This window comes from Danio aesculapii, chromosome 18 (genome assembly GCF_903798145.1).
Source record: "Danio aesculapii chromosome 18, fDanAes4.1, whole genome shotgun sequence".
Taxonomy (NCBI): Eukaryota; Metazoa; Chordata; class Actinopteri; order Cypriniformes; family Danionidae; genus Danio; species Danio aesculapii.
This window is the reverse complement of record NC_079452.1, coordinates 34783783-34800841: the sequence shown is the minus strand read 5'-3', so window position 1 is coordinate 34800841 and position 17059 is coordinate 34783783. Positions and strand designations below refer to the sequence as shown.

Here is a 17059-nt window from a genome sequence, read left to right as displayed (position 1 = left end):
TCAATTTAATCAACACAGGTTATTCAGCTGGTCAATTACTTAAAATACTTTTTGCCTATGACCACTTTGAAATGTTAAGAGTAGATAATTACATAATTAACACATATATTAATGTATATTGTGTTGTACTTAATAGTCATGTGGTCAAACATTCATACCTTAATCAGAGGAGCTGTTGATACCCATTGATTGGTAAAAGGGTTGTAGCGAAAAGAAGCCATCTTGAACTGGTATCCCTTCTTTACTTGGTGTCTATAACCCCCTATTAGATATAGGTAATTATAGAGAACTGCTGTAGTGAAGCACCACTTATCTGCACAAAAAGGCAGATCTGTGCGAGAACTCCATTTCCCATCATCCCTGTCTTCCTCCAGCCAGAAAAGCATTCTAGCAGCCTCTGTTTCCAGGTCATTCCCTGAGGTCAAGTTCTCCTTCCTCAAGCAGCACAAGTGTGGAGTTCCCTTGGACCTTAATCTCACAATTTCTGCTTTGAGGTGTGGATCCAAGCCCTCGCTCAGGTGTGGACGCTCCAGTAGATACTTGCTCAGGTAGGTTAGCACAGTCTCTAGGATCTCCTTACTGCTGAGTTCATCAGCCAGCTCTATATAGCCCATATAAGTCTGATCTGTTAATGCTTGAGAGAGGGCAGTAAGTAGACGATTGGTGAACCCAGAAGCCAGAAAGTAGGTGCTCACCCGTAGGTGTTCCCCAAGGAGGCTGTCAGGAACACAAAACCTCTGTAGGAAGCAGAACTGTAGAAAGTTGTGGAAGACTGGAGCAGGAACATGTTCAAGGTGCACCAGCTGTTCAGATGTCTCTCTCATGGAGGAGTTGGAGAGAGCCTTGAAGTATTCGCTGGAGTCTGCAAGCTTCTCTAGATCCACCTGGAAGTAAGTGCCAATAAGCATCAATAACATCATTGCTGTATCTGAAATTGACCCCCCCCCCCATACCCTCATTCACAATTCCTTACTTTAGTCAACTAATACAGTTGAAGTCAGAATTATTCGCCCCCTTTGAATTTTTTTCTTTTTTAAATATTTCTCAAATGATGTTTAACAGAGCAAGGACATTTTCACAGTGTGTCTGATAATATTTTTTCTTCTGGAGAAAGTCTTATTTGTTTTATTTCGGCTAGAATAAAAGCAGTTTTGAATTTTTAATGAATCATTTTCAAGGTCAAAATATTAGCCCCTTTAAGCTAATTTTTTTTTGCTGATAGTCTACAGAGCAAACCATCATTATACAATAACTTGCCTAATTACCCCAACCTGCCTAGTTAAGCTAATTAACCTAGTTAAGCCTTTAAATGTCACTTTAAGCTGTATAGAAGTGTCTTGAAAATATCTAGTCAAATATTATTTACTGTCATCATGGCAAAGATAAAATAGATCAGTGATTAAAAATGAGTTATTAAAACTATTATGTTTAGAAATGTGTTGAAAACATCTGCTCTCTGTTAAACAGAAATTGGGGAAAAAATAAACAGGGGGGCTAATAATTCTGACTTCAACTGTATATTTCACTTGGAGTGAATGAAAACTATTGAGTGCACTCAGTGGAGTTCAGCTGTTTTGTTTGTGCTTTTGCTTTTAGATAAATCTCTTTATCAAAGATTAGAATTTAAACTTCTTGGTCAGACCCTGTGATAATTTTAACACTTACAGAGTTGTCTATTAGTAATGAAACAAAGAATGTTGATTACTGTTATGGATTCAATGTTACTTTAATTATTAATATTATTTTATAATTTAAAAATGTATAAATTATGAATAATTTATATAGAAAACTACACTAAGAGGATTCGGATGTAGAAGCCAACTTGTGGTCAGACGCGGAAACTCATTTGGTGCACAAACTCTTATACTGATGATACACTCAGGAACTTTTTAAGCAGTGTTGCCAGGTGTAAGGTCCAGCCAGTTAGTCCAACGACGGTGTCTATTGGTGGATGAAGGTTCACTGCCTATTCGGTCTTTCTAGTGCACAATGTTGATTTACTTTAAATTTAACACATATTTGACTCCAATTTTAATATGAGGTGATTTAGAATATAGTTATCCTCGTTTAGTCTGACTCCAATTACAAAACATTGATTAGATTATTTAGTTTCTTTTAATATTACTTTAGATTATGATTGAATATTCTCTTCGATTTGTTATTGTATATTATTCTCATTCATTTGGATTCCTATAACATCCTGAGTCTTGTACCTGGCGAGTATACAATCTCTTAAACACAAGCATGTCAGTCTTGGTCACTAAACAGAGGCGATAAACCACTTTACTAAAAAGGCAGAACCCTACTTAGATTAGAATATTTTTTGTGTGGTCCCCATAGATCTGCTATCTACTAAATCAAAAGTTTAGAGATGAAGGCCTATCCCCTTAGATAGGCCTTTTACAGTCTAAGTATACTTGAATTAATGCCAATGTGTTAGTTGGAGCTCTAAGAACATCGTATAGCATGCCACGCTGCTCCGTCTATCATGTCTTAGTCTGTTACTGACCTGTACAGGGGCTTGTGGTGTTATGGACTTAACGTAATCTACCAGAGATAATAACATGAACTCTGTTTGAATAATTCAAAACAACAATTTATTAGTCAGGTAAATGGGTCTTATGCCAATTAATTCAGTCAATTCATAAAAAATCAATACAAGATATCAAATTCTCAAAGATAGATCCAAGATCAAAAGATGCATACATGCCTTCAAAATATGCATAGTATGGAGCATGAAGCTCCACACTACGGGCTAATCTGGTTACAGAATCGCGCCGAACATTTTGAAACTGTCCCTTAAGTAGTCAAACCAAGAATCTCCTCAAGAGGGGTGTGTGTCATTTGCATGTTAGATCTGAAGAGTGTCTGCCTATAGGGAACAAATGGTAATTTGAATAAAGGCCCCCAAGGTAAAGGCACACCCTTAGCAGTGATTTGTTTTTTCCCTCTCCGCTGTCACCATAAGCTTGCATGGTTCGGGATCTGTAGAGCTGCCCATCATTGGATTTGCTCTTCAGTGTTTGGACTCTCAGTAGTGATTATTAAACCACACTGAACTGAACTAAACTGAACTGAACTTAAACACTACAAACTGAACTACACTGTTCCTATTTACTATGACCTTTTATGTGAAAATGCTTTGACACAATCAACATTGTAAAAGCGCTATACAAATAAAGGTGAATTGAATTATCATGGTGCATTGTGAGATTAAGTGCACTTCAGAACTATGGTTTTACCACTACAAAGGGCTGCTCCCTCTATTTAATGGTATAGGGTGATTTTTAGATACAGATCATGTTTTTGTGGCCCAGTATTGTTGTGCAGGCCATGGTTGGTGTGCATTCCTGTGTAAATACTCACATGGAAAATATGTGTGCTGGTTTGCACCATCACCATCGGTCCATCGTTCTGATGCCGATACGTCCTGTAGTCTTGATTTGTTCTCCAGACTTCTGACTGTAGGATATCAGACCTCTCCTCCACAACATCAGATTCTGCTTGCCCAAACTGAACCCGGTTTAAACTGCTTCTGGTGTACAGGCACCTCTGTATCTGCTCTAAACTTCTTTTTATCCATGTGCAAAAATACATTAAAACCACAGCAATAACCTGCTTTATACTAGCCATGTTCAATAGTTAGATTAGTTTAAAGAAGCCTCACTCACAATCCCAGCTAGGGCCATACTATTCCATGGTGGATGGAGGATAATTCCCTTGACCTGTTTTCATGGCTCAACATGGCGTCTGTGCTAGAGCGAGCGCAGTAGAGCTATTTAAAGAAGTCTTTTGAAACAGGAAACAAAATATGACGGGCCACTCTGTTCAGTCTACTGATTTATAACACTAAACCATGATGGCTGGTAACTGATGATGCTTAATTGTATTGTAATTTATACACAATGTTTTAATGCTATCATTTAAATTAAATCAGCATTTAAAAAACATATTAAGTATAGAAATATCATTTTTAATAGTTCATTACCTTAAAATATATTTTAAAAATATGCTTTGGCAGACATCAAACTCTCACACAAACACAGGAAGCTCTATACATTTCAAAGATGACATTCATACATCACCTTGATTTTTATGATTTTTTAATGATCAAAAATATTGGATGCTTGCAGACAGTGAACAAAGAGAAATATACCAGAGAGAAGTCTACAGTATAACCTGAATTAGCCAAAACAATACAGAAATAATAAACATTAGTTCTAACTGTGCCGTTTCAACTTCATATTAAGAATATGAGACTGGGTGCTTGTTAGAGGGGCTGACCCCAAAACTCTTCAGTACCTCAGTATCTATTCGGCACGGACAAATACAAGAGCATCAGTTTGACACGTCAAATGCTCCCAATATGATTCCTACAAAATATTGCAAGTATTTGTGTACTTGATGATCCCAAATGTTGTTGAACTAAATCAATTATACTTGCTTTTGGACAAGTAAAAACAGATATTAAAATAAGCAATGAAGAATTATAACAGGAAAACTTTAGCAGTTCCTCATATTTAGAAATGGGACAGATGCATTTGTCAGTACATACACTTCAGTTCTTGAGGTTAAACTTATGTATATGTACAAATTAATACACTGAAAAAAATTATTCAAAGATGATTCCTTGGATTTACTCAATTTCTTTTAACGTTAAGTGGTTGTAAACAATTTATTTGGGCTGAATTTAAGCAAACAAATTAAGTTGAACATTATTACATTTAATTTGTTTGTTTAAATTCAACACAAATACATTGTTTGCAACTGTTTTGCATGCAACACTTTTTTCAGTGTACAAGACGGTTGTAGAAATAGTTATTGCTACATATCAATATGAGAGATTGGTAGATTGGCAAGCATTGGTCAAATCCTTAGTAAAACGCAGAAAAGCAAAGCTCATCTTTTTTTTTTTTGCAATCTCTAAATGAAAAACAGCCATATAATTTGGAGACAAAAAAACAGTAATGAATGTGCCATTCTGAAACCCATTGACATGGAAATCCTGAGCTAACAAAAGATGTACAATACATTTCACAGTTTGTAAATATATGGATGCAACATGATTTTAGAAGTAGTTTTTTTTTTCAACACTGTTGGGGAGGAAAATAAGTGCCCCCCATTCCAAATGACAGAATAAACAAACATAAATAAACAACCAAAAATAGACAAAATTAGTAAATGAAACTAGGGCATTAAAATGCAGAGATTTCATTTGGACCCTGTGGTTTTACACAGAACCGATGATGGACAGGCTGACTCTTAATAGAATCAATAGATATTATTACTGATCATTAATAGTTGACCACACGTGTAGGATAATGTAAACATATTTTAAAAACAAAGCAGCTACATTATTATAAATAAATAAAAGTATTTTGACAGTTTTTCTTGTACAGGCTCAAGCAGTTGGTGAATTATATCTAGTTTACAATCAAAAATTGTAAATTTGTGTTTTTTATTAAACTTTTTTTTCCTGTTAGGGAACAGCCCTATAATACATTGTAGACTTGAAATCTCAGGATAAACCATACTTCAGTCATGTGCCCTCTCTTAAATAGTTTTAAAATTAATAAAGCAAAATCAGCTCGTGTGGCAAAATGATATCCTGACGTCCACTCTCTAAGTGCAATTTTAGGAAATGAGCTTCTTCTGTTTGAAATACGTGTCGAACCTGTGCTGTGCGTAATCCTTAAGGAAAAACAGAAATAAATAGATAGAAATTAGATGTCAAGGCCTGCTGTTTCAGTGATGAACATGTACTGTATACATAAACAGTGTTGGGGGTAATGCATTTCAAGTAACATGAGTTACGTAATAATATTTCTAAGTAACACATTCTAAAAAAACTAAGTAATAATATTTGTTATTTTTTTGTAATTTGAGTTAAATGTTATTTTAATTAATTGCCTTTTTAAAAAATGCTGAATTAAAATGAACTTGGTTATGTTGAATCATGCAATCAATAAGAGAATGTGTTCATAACACATTAAAGAAAAGGACGAGTATTGTCTTAATGGACAGTGATTGTACCTAACTAATAACAAAATGTACAAAATTAGCACACTGCTTTAGACTCAATAATCTGTATATTTTACTATTTACTTAAATCAGCAGATTTATGTGCCCTCCAGAAACTTGCGTTCTGTGAATGAACGTCGCCTCGTGGTTCCATCCCTAAGAGGGAAGAAATCACTTTCCCAAACTCTCTGCTAAATGACTAATTGTAAATGTATATACAGGATGTATAGTTCTCGGTTCAGGAAGTTCTCAGAAGAAAACATCTTATTATTTGTTTTAAGTAAAAGAAAGTCATGCAGTGTGTTGTTAACTGCAGAGCTCCTCTATTTAAAAAAGAAAATAAGAAAATAAGTTCTAGAAGAGATCAAGTCTCGGCAAAGGTAAGGAAAAGTAAGGCAAAAGTAACTCAAAGGAAACAATGCATTACTTACCATAAAAAGTGGCTAGTTGCATTACGTAGTTAACTGAGGAGTAACTCAATATTGTAATGCATTACTTTCAAAAGTAACTTGCCCCAACACTGCACTTAACCATTATGCAATTTTCAATTTCCCTAATTTATGGCAAATGACATGAACCACAAACTTAATTTCAATATAAAGTACATATATTTACACTAATATCCAATAAATTTGATTAGTGTATGAGGTAATTTCATTATATAATTTAATACACTATTAGAAATATAAGATTGTATGTATAATGATAATACAGTGTTTTAAAGATTACCATGTATCCAAACTCGATTTTGGAGAGCTTGGCTTGAATGATGGACCACAAACCCCAGAGGAAATGAGACGCAAGGGCAAACCTGTTTGTGTGCATGTGAGTTGGAGAGGTAAAAAGACAAACAGGGAGAAAGGTTACTAGGTAGAGGTGAAAATTCAGCAAACGGTACACCGAGACATTCTTCCCATGTTATGTCAACAAAAGTCTGATAGTAAACACCATTCCTACCGGTTAGCCTCGATGATCATGTCCTCTTCTATCCTGGCTTGGTCTGCAGGTGAAACGCCCCCTTTTTCTGACAGATAGTGTCTGATAAAATGTAACTAAAATACAAATATAACATGCTTTTTTGTTAAATCTAGATATCTGATATCTACAAAGACTTTCAAATGACTTCACATCAGGATTGAAATCTTGAAATCAAATATTGCGTCAATTAAATAAACATTAAGGCAATTGCATATTACACTGTTAAAAGGTAACCTTGTATCAGTCAGGCTGACCTCTATAGAAAAGTTACTGGGTTAACCTTTGACACACTTTTTATGTCACGTCAGTTCTAAAAATTTCCACTAGATGTCAGTGTCACCAAACGACAGCTGGGTTATACACTCACCGGCCAATTTATTAGGTACATCTTTCCAACTGCTCATTTACTAAAATTTTTAATCAGCTAATCACATGGCAGCAACTAAATGGATTTAGACATGAACAAGACGATCTAATGCAGTTCAAAGCGAGCATCAGAATGGGGACGAGAGGTGATTTTTAAGTGACTTTGAATGTGGCATGGTGTTGGTGCTAGATGGTGCTAGTCATTCCTGTCAGCTAAGACCAGGAAACTGAAGCTACAATTCACACAGGCTCACCAAAATTGGACAATAGAAGATTGGAAAAATGTTGAGTCTTGATTTCTGCTGTGACATTCGGATGGTAGGGTCAGAATTTGGCATCAACAGCATGAAAGCATGGATCCATCCTGCCTTGTATCAACAGGTCAGGCTGGTGGTGGTGTAATGGTGTGGAGGGATATTTTCTTGGCACACTTTGGGCCCATTAATACCAAAGTAGCATCATGTTAATGCCACGGCCTACCTGAGTATTGTTGCTGACCATGTCAATCCCTTAATGACCACAGTGTACCCATCTTCTAATGGCTACTTTCAGCAGGATGTCAAAGTGCGAATCATCTCAGACTGGTTTCTTGAACATGACAATGAGTTCACTGTACTCAAATGGCCTCCACAGTCACCAGTACTCAATCCAATAGAGCACCTTTGGGATGTGGTGGATGGGGAGATTCGCATCATGGATGTGCAGCCGACAAATCTGCAGCAACTACATGATGCTATCACGTCAATATGGACAAAAAAAGTCTCTGAGGAATATTTCCAGTACCTTATTGAATCTATGCCACGAAGGATTAAAGCAGTTATGAAGGCAAGCTGTACCTAATAAAGTGGCCAGTGAGTGTGTAACAAATTTATCCTTGTCAGACTAAAATCAATCCAAAAAATAATGCATAAAAATATATATAATTTGTGCTGATGGAAGGCTGTTTGTACACATTTAAGTCCTAAAATATTAATGTATGTGTTTTTTTTTTTTAATTTAGATGCATCTCTTCCAGGTACAAAAATGGACAAGAATAAGTCTGATTTATTATAATTATAAAGTTACGATTTTTATCATTTTTTAATGTTTTATTTATACACGTTTACCTGCCGATACTGGACACTCATTGTACAATTTCAACATTGTGATGCTTTGTTCGTGTACATGATTTAGATTAGATTTTTTTTACTTGACAGTGACTCATTATATAATACACTGGAACTACTCTAGGTCTACTCTGGCATAATATTAAGTCAAATAATGATAGGCTAAATAATGTTGTGTGGGTGATTGTTACTCACCTGCTGTTCTCTGTTAGGATAATTTTCCACCTTTGCCTTGTAGAAAGGCCACTGGTCATACGTGTAGTCATAAATCCATTCACAGAAATGATTCCCAAAATCAAAGCCTCTGCATTTAGGGGAGAAAATTAAAGTTCAGGTTATCTGAGCTGCATTTATCTTAAACTGTAAAAATGCTATTGACATTTTTCACAAAGGCGCCAATAACCTTAATTAAAATGATGGCATAGGATTTCAACCACCTAGTAACACTGAACATAACACATAATATCAGGGTTTATGCATGTTTCACCATATCACAGGCTTTTAAAGACATTTTATAGACCATTAAGAAAGATATTTAGGATCTACATAAGAATGTTTGTCTCATTTGTAATCGTAATACAGCTAATTAAATATGGACTAGGAAAGAACTACAAACTAGTGCTGCACAATATATTGTTTGAGCATCGATATCGCTATGTGTACATCCACAATAGTCATACCACAAGATATGCAATGTCGAGTTGGGATTATAGATGACCAGAAACCACAGGTCAAAACACATGAGATATGTGGAGACACTGCAAAATTGAACCATAAGAGAGAAAGTTTATCATCTGCATGTGTTTTTAAGGCCTGTGACTGTGAAGAGTTTAAAGTATTTTAATACGTTTAATAAATTAATTGTATTGAATTATTTATATGTTAAACTATTGAACAATATTTTACATTTGATTACCTGAATACTGTTTCCATTGTGTTTGACTAGTTTGTTTATTATATGAATATAATAAATTACATAACATATATATTTATATTTCACCCCCCTACAAAATCATCCCAATCAATCAAAATGAATGACTTTGCAAATAAAATTATTTAAATATATCGCAGAGGGTGTCACGGTGGCGCAGTGGGTAGCATGATCGCCTTACAGCAAGAAGGTCGCTGATTCGAGCCCCAGCTGGGTCAGTTAGCATTTCTGTGTGGAGTTTGCATGTTCTCCCCATGTTGGCGTGGGTTTCCTCTGGGTGCTGCGGTTTCCCCCACAGTCCAAAGACATGCGGGTGTAGGTGAATTGAATATGCTAAATTGGCTGTAGTGTATGAGGTTGAATGTGAGCGTGTATAGGTGTTTCCCAGTGTTAGGTTGCGGCTGGAAGGGTATCCGCTGCGTAAAACATATACTGGATAAGTTGGCTGTGGGGACCCCAGATTAAAAAAGGGACTAAGCTGAAAAGAAAATGAATAAATATACAATCACAGAATTAAAAAAATTCACAATGTCAAATAACTCCAATATCGTGCAGCCCTACTACAAACATATACATAATTAAATCTAAAGAATTCCAATGAGTATTAAAAGATAGAGTTAGAAGGAGACTAGAGAATCAAGACCTGTTTACAATTAACACAATACTTTGATTTTGACTTGCTGAAATCCTGTTATTGTTTGCATCACCCTTTATTCACATGTATGCACATATTGCAGTTTTACCTGTAATTATAGCTGCTGTATTCAAAATCGATAAGCATTAGTTTGTCAGCTGAATTCTCCCGGCCGTCCAACATGAGAATGTTCCCTGCAGAACAAAGTGATTTTATAGGTGAAAGGGCAGATATGTTACATAATGGTACAACACAACTGATTGGCAGAGCTATATCAGATCACCAGATCAGGCTGGCATGCATGTGTGAATGAGATCTTTTACCTTCCTGAACGTCATTATGGCAGAACACCACTGGAGAGGGGGTAACTGCCAGCAGTGACCTGACCAAAGACAGATAATGTCTTACATTATTATATTGGTTTTATAAAGCTGCTTTTAAAATGATTGTTTAAAAGCACATTGAACAGAAAGAACAGCATGGATAGGAACACACAGACACACACATATGAAAGCATTTCATTCAGAGAACTGTTACACAATCATATGCGTGTGTTTGATTGACCAAGCAGGCTGAGTATGTGCAGAATGCAGCTTCCTGTAAGTGTGTTACTCACCGATGCCTGGAACTGGGCTAAAGGTGTTAGCATGCACACACACATGCACTACTTTTCAAAAGCTTGGGACAAATTTATAAAAAAGTTCTGAGATAAAATTATTCTGCATATTGCATAATCAAAAGTAATAATAAGGGCATATATCAAGTATCAAGTTCCAAAATGCTTCTATTTGACATTAATGCTGAACTTTGTTCATTTTAGAAACCAGAGAAGACATTTCAGTTTCCAGAAAGATCATTGCATTGCAGATTTTTAGCAATGATAATAAATGTTTATTGAGAAGCAAATTGGCATATTGGAATAACTTCTGAAGGATCATGTGACCTACAGACTGAAGTAATGGCTCCTAAAAAATCTACTTTTGCCATTTGTTTAATGTATTTAATCAACTCCATATATTACATGAAATAAATGCAGCCTTGAAAAATCTTACCGCACCCAAACTTTTGAACGGTGTTGTTTACATAGATCAAACCCTCCATATATTCAGTTTTCACAGTGACATGTTTTCCAAATATCCTTTCAGTTTCTTTTATGTACCGTACAGATCTCTCTTACCTCAGACTTTCCAGTTCTGCAGGAAGATCGTACTTCATCAGCTTGTTAAATTTCTTGATGTGAGCTTCACGCACAAACTTTAATGTTTTAACTTGATCCATATACCTGTGTATAAGGACAAACGCAAACAGTCATTTCAATACTGATGCTAATTAAAACACACATGCTACAAAAATGATAAACATCTACATTTAATTCAAGTATAATTTTGAAATCTTACGCGATTTCTTACATCAATTCCATTATCAGATTCTGTATTTCTGAAAGTATTCAGAAAGTGTGATGTCTGTATTTTCCAAATCAAACTATTTCAGACAGTGTTTCTATGTTTTATCAGCAGGAATGATCTTTTTTAGATTTGAATTTTAATAATAATAACAACATTAATCCACATATTTATCTAGGATAGATGCAAGCATTCAAGTATAATACACCTCACCTCTGAGCTTGTAGTAAAGGATGAAGGTTGTGCATGTTAACAACCATAGTTGAAAGACATTCATACGACATTTACCTGTCAATGGTTCCAAACAGCCATTTGGGCTCCTTGTTGAATGGCATCTCCATGCCATGGAATCGTGCCATCTTACTAGCTATTTCGGCTGAGATCTGGGAGTATGACAACTGCTCTGTACGCAAGCGATTGCTCTGTGAAAAAGGGACAGATCTGACTCTCATCATAGAAACAGAAAACTTTACATGCATTTTGATTATTCACAGAATGTCATATTAGGCGTTTCAAAAGGGACATTTTTGAAACCATGCTGTTATCGTCTCTGCTATCATGTGAAAATAATTCTGTAATTTGTATGCATATTGTGTGTTCAGTCTATAGACATGAGTGAGTACTTGACTACAACAAAAGCAGCAATGGTGGCCTACAAACTATTGCAGTATACAGCGTTTTTTCAAAAACCTTTAAAATTTAATAATTCCCTTACATTATACACAGTCCAGTCAGATTAATGTAAGAGAGTCATTGAGGTTCTGGAAGGTAGTCACGAGGTTGTGTAGCCATGTAATAATGGGTTTAAGTCTGGTGAGTTTAGTGGCCAGCTGAGTACAGTAAACTCATTCTGGTACTCTTTGAACCACTCACCTACACTGTGAGCTGTATGACATGCCACATTGTCCTGCCGGAAGATGCCATCATGCTAAGGAAAAAGCAATCGGCTTGTAGGTAGGGCTGTGCAATTAATCAAAAATTCAGTTTCGATTTCGGCTTCTAACAATTATGAGAAAACATTAATCGGGATAAACGATTATTGCATCATATACCGCCCTCTTTCCAGTTGTACACATTTGTTGCTCTGGAAAGCTCAGCTTCACATAAAAATGACTAAAAGCATGTACTGTAATGTAACTTTTGCAGCATGGGATGCGCATCTTTCATTGATGTACATTCGAATCATTCATGTTTTAAATGCGTGAAAGAGATCACATGCTGTTGTGTGTATGCGCTCAGCCTCAGAGAAGAGCAGAACACACACATCTAAAGTCATCGTAATGTGCGTGATTTAATGGTACATGCACATTTGTGTCAAAATGCGGTGTTTAGTGATTATTCTGATTAACCCTCATTTGTGTAATAAACAAGTTAAGAATCAAAAGACATGTGAAACTGAAACAATTAAGCAGAACAGCACTGCTCTTAAAGTGACAGCACGCAATATTCCTGCTGCCGACTGTTTTTATCATTATTAATCAAACAACAAAAGGACAAAATCACTCACTGCTCTTGACTGAAGGACTTTTGTAGCTGTAATAAAATTTTTGTTCTTACAGTGAAGATGCTTAAAGCACAGTTTGTTTCATAATTTGATTCCATTGTATTTATTTCCCTTCCTTAATATTTACAGGGAGGAAAATAACTGTGTGTATATACAGTTGAAGTCAGAATTATTAGCTCTCCTGAATTATTAGCGACCCTTTTCCCACAATTTCTGTTTAATGGAAAGAAGAAAAAACTGATTTCTTTCATCTTTGCTATGATGACAGTACATAATATTTTACTAGACATTTTCAAGATACTAGTATTCAGATTAAAGTGTGATTTTATAACAGTAGTTTCTTCTGCAGACAATCAAAAAATATATTGCTTAAGGGGGCTACTAACATCGACCTTAAAATAGGTTTCAAAATATTTAAACCTGCTTTTATTCTAGCCAAAATAAAACAAATAAGACTTTCTCCAGAAGAAAAAATATTATAGGAAATACTGTGGAAAATTCTTTGCTCTGTTAAATATCGTTTGGTACATATTTAAAAAATGTATAAAATTAACGAGGGTGAATAATTTTGACTTTAACTGACAATCGTTTTGAATAATCGTGATTACAATTATGAACAAAATAATCATGATTATGATTTTACCCATAATCGAGCAGCCCTACTTGTAGGGGTAAACATGGTCCGCAAGGACAGAGACATAGAAGGAGACATACTTCTGATGATCCATCGTGGCTTCCACAATAATGAGAGCACCCAGGGAATGCCATGAAAACATTCCCCAGACCCTGCTGACGTCGAAAGTAGGTGTTGGTTACAATAATGTGACTGGACTGTGTACTTGCAGAAATTGGTTGAATATGCAGTGCTAAATCTAAAACTTGTAGCATGACTGCATTATTCAAGTGTAGCTGTGTTTACAGTTGAACTTTACAACATGCATATAGTATATTGGATTTTTGACTCACTGGCAAATATTGCTCCAGACGACCCTCTGGGAAAATGCCATAGAGACGCGGGCCCAACTCTCTCTCTGCTAAAATGGCAAACATCACACTTTCCAAAACAAGTGAATCCACTCCCTGTGTGTGTGAACATAGAGAGACTAATGCCTTTGAGCAAACACCCATAGCATGATTAGATAGCCATTAGTTATATAACACCAGGGAATAACAACACTGGGCAATAAACATCTTGTTCAATATACAGGATCTTATCAGCTTATATTCCCAGCCGGATTTTTGGTCTTCTTGACATATAATGATGATGTCAGCGTGGCCTACCTGTAAAATAGCCCCATAGATACGGAGCAGAACTCTTCGAGGTTCAACCCCCGCAGGCTTAACATCATCTGGTAAACTGCACATGTACAGCAGGTTGCTGAGTCCTCCGCTGCAGATACAACACAGAGCAATTTCTAGTCATGGATTGCAACTGGGACAGGTTTCATGGTAATAAAGAAAAATTCAAGTTTACATGTGTAGTGCTTTTCACAATAATTATCATTCTAAAACAGCTTCACATAAAGTGTGCGTCATTACATTACAGTCAAAATCAGAAAAGTTAAAGAGTTGTGTTTAGGGTGGGCAGTATGAATGCAGTTCTTACAAAAGAAATACTATTTACATGTCCTGTTTTTAATAATACAAAACAATCCCTTTGCTTATTCTTGATTAACTTGCATTGAAACTCATTTTTTTAAGCAACTTAAAAAAATAACATGTATGATTTAAGTATTTATATCAGTTGCTCGTATAAAAACCATTGGATTGGATTGAAAAACTAGAACTAGGTGAAATAAGGAGACTTCCTAAATGTCAAATAACTGAGGCTAAAAAGATAATACAAATTGTTCATCATACATTTTAACCATTATTTTGAGAAGATACTCAATAGTGTAACAGAAGTTTATATACCAATAAATCTTGTCAGGCATATTTAGGACGAGAATGATTTAATGACGTTAAAGTAAGGATATCATGGTGCAGCCAAAAAAATAAATACTAATTAATTGTAATTTTAAATCTTTACACTTTGCCTTTAAACCCCTCAGTTTTTAATTATTTAAAATTTAATAAAATATAGTATTGTGACTTGTATATCTTAAGTAGAGCTAAGAACATGTTATTTTATTTTATATTAATATATCTTCTAAAATGAATGACCACGGAATAATATTTCACCATTTATTTTTTACACAAAAGGTACTTGAAATATACAAGTAGCCACTTTACTCATCTATAACATGCTGATATCTTAAATAATTTGTCAGTTTAACGTGATAAAAAAAAATCTAAATAGAATTATTGCCATATTTAAAGTGAAATCAAATTCAATAGTAGAATATGATCATGAAATTATGATGCTTCATTAAAAGTATAATCTTTACGGTCCCATTTTACCCATTTATTTATCTACAAATACATTGTGCAGAGCAGAAACCAGACAATCCCCAGATATAATAGCATAGAACACCAAATAACTATGATAGTTTAAACACCTGACTATTTTGATCTGGAAGTCATGCTCCGTTATAGCTTTCCATGACCCGGACAGAAAGTCACGGCACCAGCTGAACGCCCTCCTCCTGGTATCCGGGTCCACATCTACGTTTCGCCCGTCCTGGTGGGACTCCGCTTCAGAGTCATCATCCCCGTTCGTGCCTCTTGGACTGGCCGATCTCGGGTGTCTTTCTTCGGCCACCATCAGCGAGTCTCCGCCAACGAGTCTGTCCGAATCCGCGTCATCCTTCACGCGTATGCCCACATTTCCAGCTCCATCACTCAAGCATTTCACAGTCTGGACAGAATTCATAATCTTAATCTTACGTGCTAGAAATCCAATATTTTTTTAAAGAAAGTGAGAGAACCAAACCGCTATAACTAAGTACTCCGACACGCCCCAGAAGCAGCATTAAATGAGCTTGAAATAACGCACATGTAAGTTACCGCTATCACTAGCGCACAATGAAACATCTAATGGCGAGTCCAGATCAACGGTTATGGCGAGAGAGAAACTATCGCTCGATTGAAAGCATCCGAAAAATATAGCTATGTTTCCACATGACCTGCTACGACGTATTAAGAAATTCTTAGGGTTGTTAATAAAACATCTTCGCACTACAACTTCTACTACTTCCTTGTGAAGTAACCGCTAGCGTTGTCATTGCGGATCGACTTTAGACGATTGACAGTTGTTTTAACCAATCAGTTTTGGAGTCTGTGAAACGCAACCAACTTCTAGTACCGCCCTCTTAAAAGCAGAGCTCTGATTGGTCAGTTCTAAGACGACTACAATGAGAAGTGGGAAATGTAGTCAAGTTAGCACACTGTACTCAATTAGTGTACTAGACTAGTGTTATGGTTATTAGCATGTTAAGATTTGCTAATTAGTAACTGTTGACTCTACTAAGATGATGTTTATAAAGGTGTTATTACTCTTTAAATGTTTTAAAGTTTTATAAATATTTCGAAATAAATGTAAGTATACATTACATGAATATAAATATACACACATTTAAATGTTAACTATTGCACAGTGGGAATTGCTTCTTTGTTTTCTTTACATTGGTGTATATTTTGCATTGTAAGGCGTTTAAGTTAGTCTAATGTTTTATAGTAGAATTAGAACTTTATTGCCATTGTCGTAGGCTATCGTACAACGAAATTAGTTTGGTAGGTCTTAGACACAAGCAGCAATAAGAAACATAGAATAAATAAACAAAAATAATAAGCAAAAAGACAAGATTTAAATGTGTAGTTAAATAGTAACTCAGTCCTACTGCAGTAGTGGCAAGTGCATTAGCAGGGGCATGAGAGAATCGCCTTCAGTTCCTCAGCAGCTATGTGAGTGTGTGTCTGTGTGTATCAGGGGGAAATACAGGCTACTGCTCTTGGCAAGAAGCTATTCCTTAGCATGTTAGTTCGTGCCCTAATTAGTTAATAGTATGGTTTTTGTGTGTTACTGTAACAATGTTTACATTAGTAATGCTCGAATACTAAAATAATAATGATATTACTGACCATTCATTCATTCATTTCCTTAGGGTTAATGCCTTTATTTATCAGGGGACGCCACAGTGTAATGAACCGCCAACTTATCCAGCATATGTTTTACAC

The 17059-nt window shown here is 35.6% G+C and overlaps 2 protein-coding genes across 2 annotated transcripts in view; both read right to left on the bottom strand.

The window, feature by feature from the left end:
• Window positions 1-3713, bottom strand: part of LOC130245610 (kelch-like protein 9) — a 7054-nt gene extending 3341 nt beyond the window's left edge. The window contains exons 1-2 of the mRNA XM_056478363.1: window positions 3367-3713; window positions 159-884 (exon numbers count right to left, since the gene is read on the bottom strand). Coding sequence (XP_056334338.1) covers window positions 159-884; window positions 3367-3633 — 993 coding nt within the window. The 5' untranslated portion in view covers window positions 3634-3713. The remainder of the gene's footprint in view (window positions 1-158; window positions 885-3366) is intronic.
• A 373-nt stretch (window positions 3714-4086) lies between these two features.
• Window positions 4087-16113, bottom strand: chkb (choline kinase beta). The gene is made up of 11 exons (XM_056478711.1): window positions 15442-16113; window positions 14225-14333; window positions 13910-14023; window positions 11728-11861; window positions 11214-11318; window positions 10360-10418; window positions 10146-10230; window positions 8667-8775; window positions 6979-7073; window positions 6751-6832; window positions 4087-5691 (listed from the first exon to the last, which is right to left on the bottom strand). The coding sequence occupies exons 1-11, from the start codon at window positions 15753-15755 to the stop codon at window positions 5635-5637; spliced, it is 1263 nt and encodes a 420-aa protein (XP_056334686.1). The 5' UTR covers window positions 15756-16113; the 3' UTR covers window positions 4087-5634.
• Between the last annotated feature and the right edge of the window lie 946 nt (window positions 16114-17059).

Excerpts from the sequence above, each read along its gene's own strand:
- chkb (XM_056478711.1), bottom strand. The coding sequence starts at position 15,755 with ATGAATTCTGTCCAGACTGTGAAATGCTTGAGTGATGGAGCTGGAAAT. Across the intron at positions 6,833-6,978 it reads ATGATCATCGAGGCTAACCG|GTTTGCCCTTGCGTCTCATT; the intron begins GTAGGAATGGTG and ends GCACACAAACAG. Across the intron at positions 5,692-6,750 it reads AAATCGAGTTTGGATACATG|GATTACGCACAGCACAGGTT; the intron begins GTAATCTTTAAA and ends TTTTTCCTTAAG.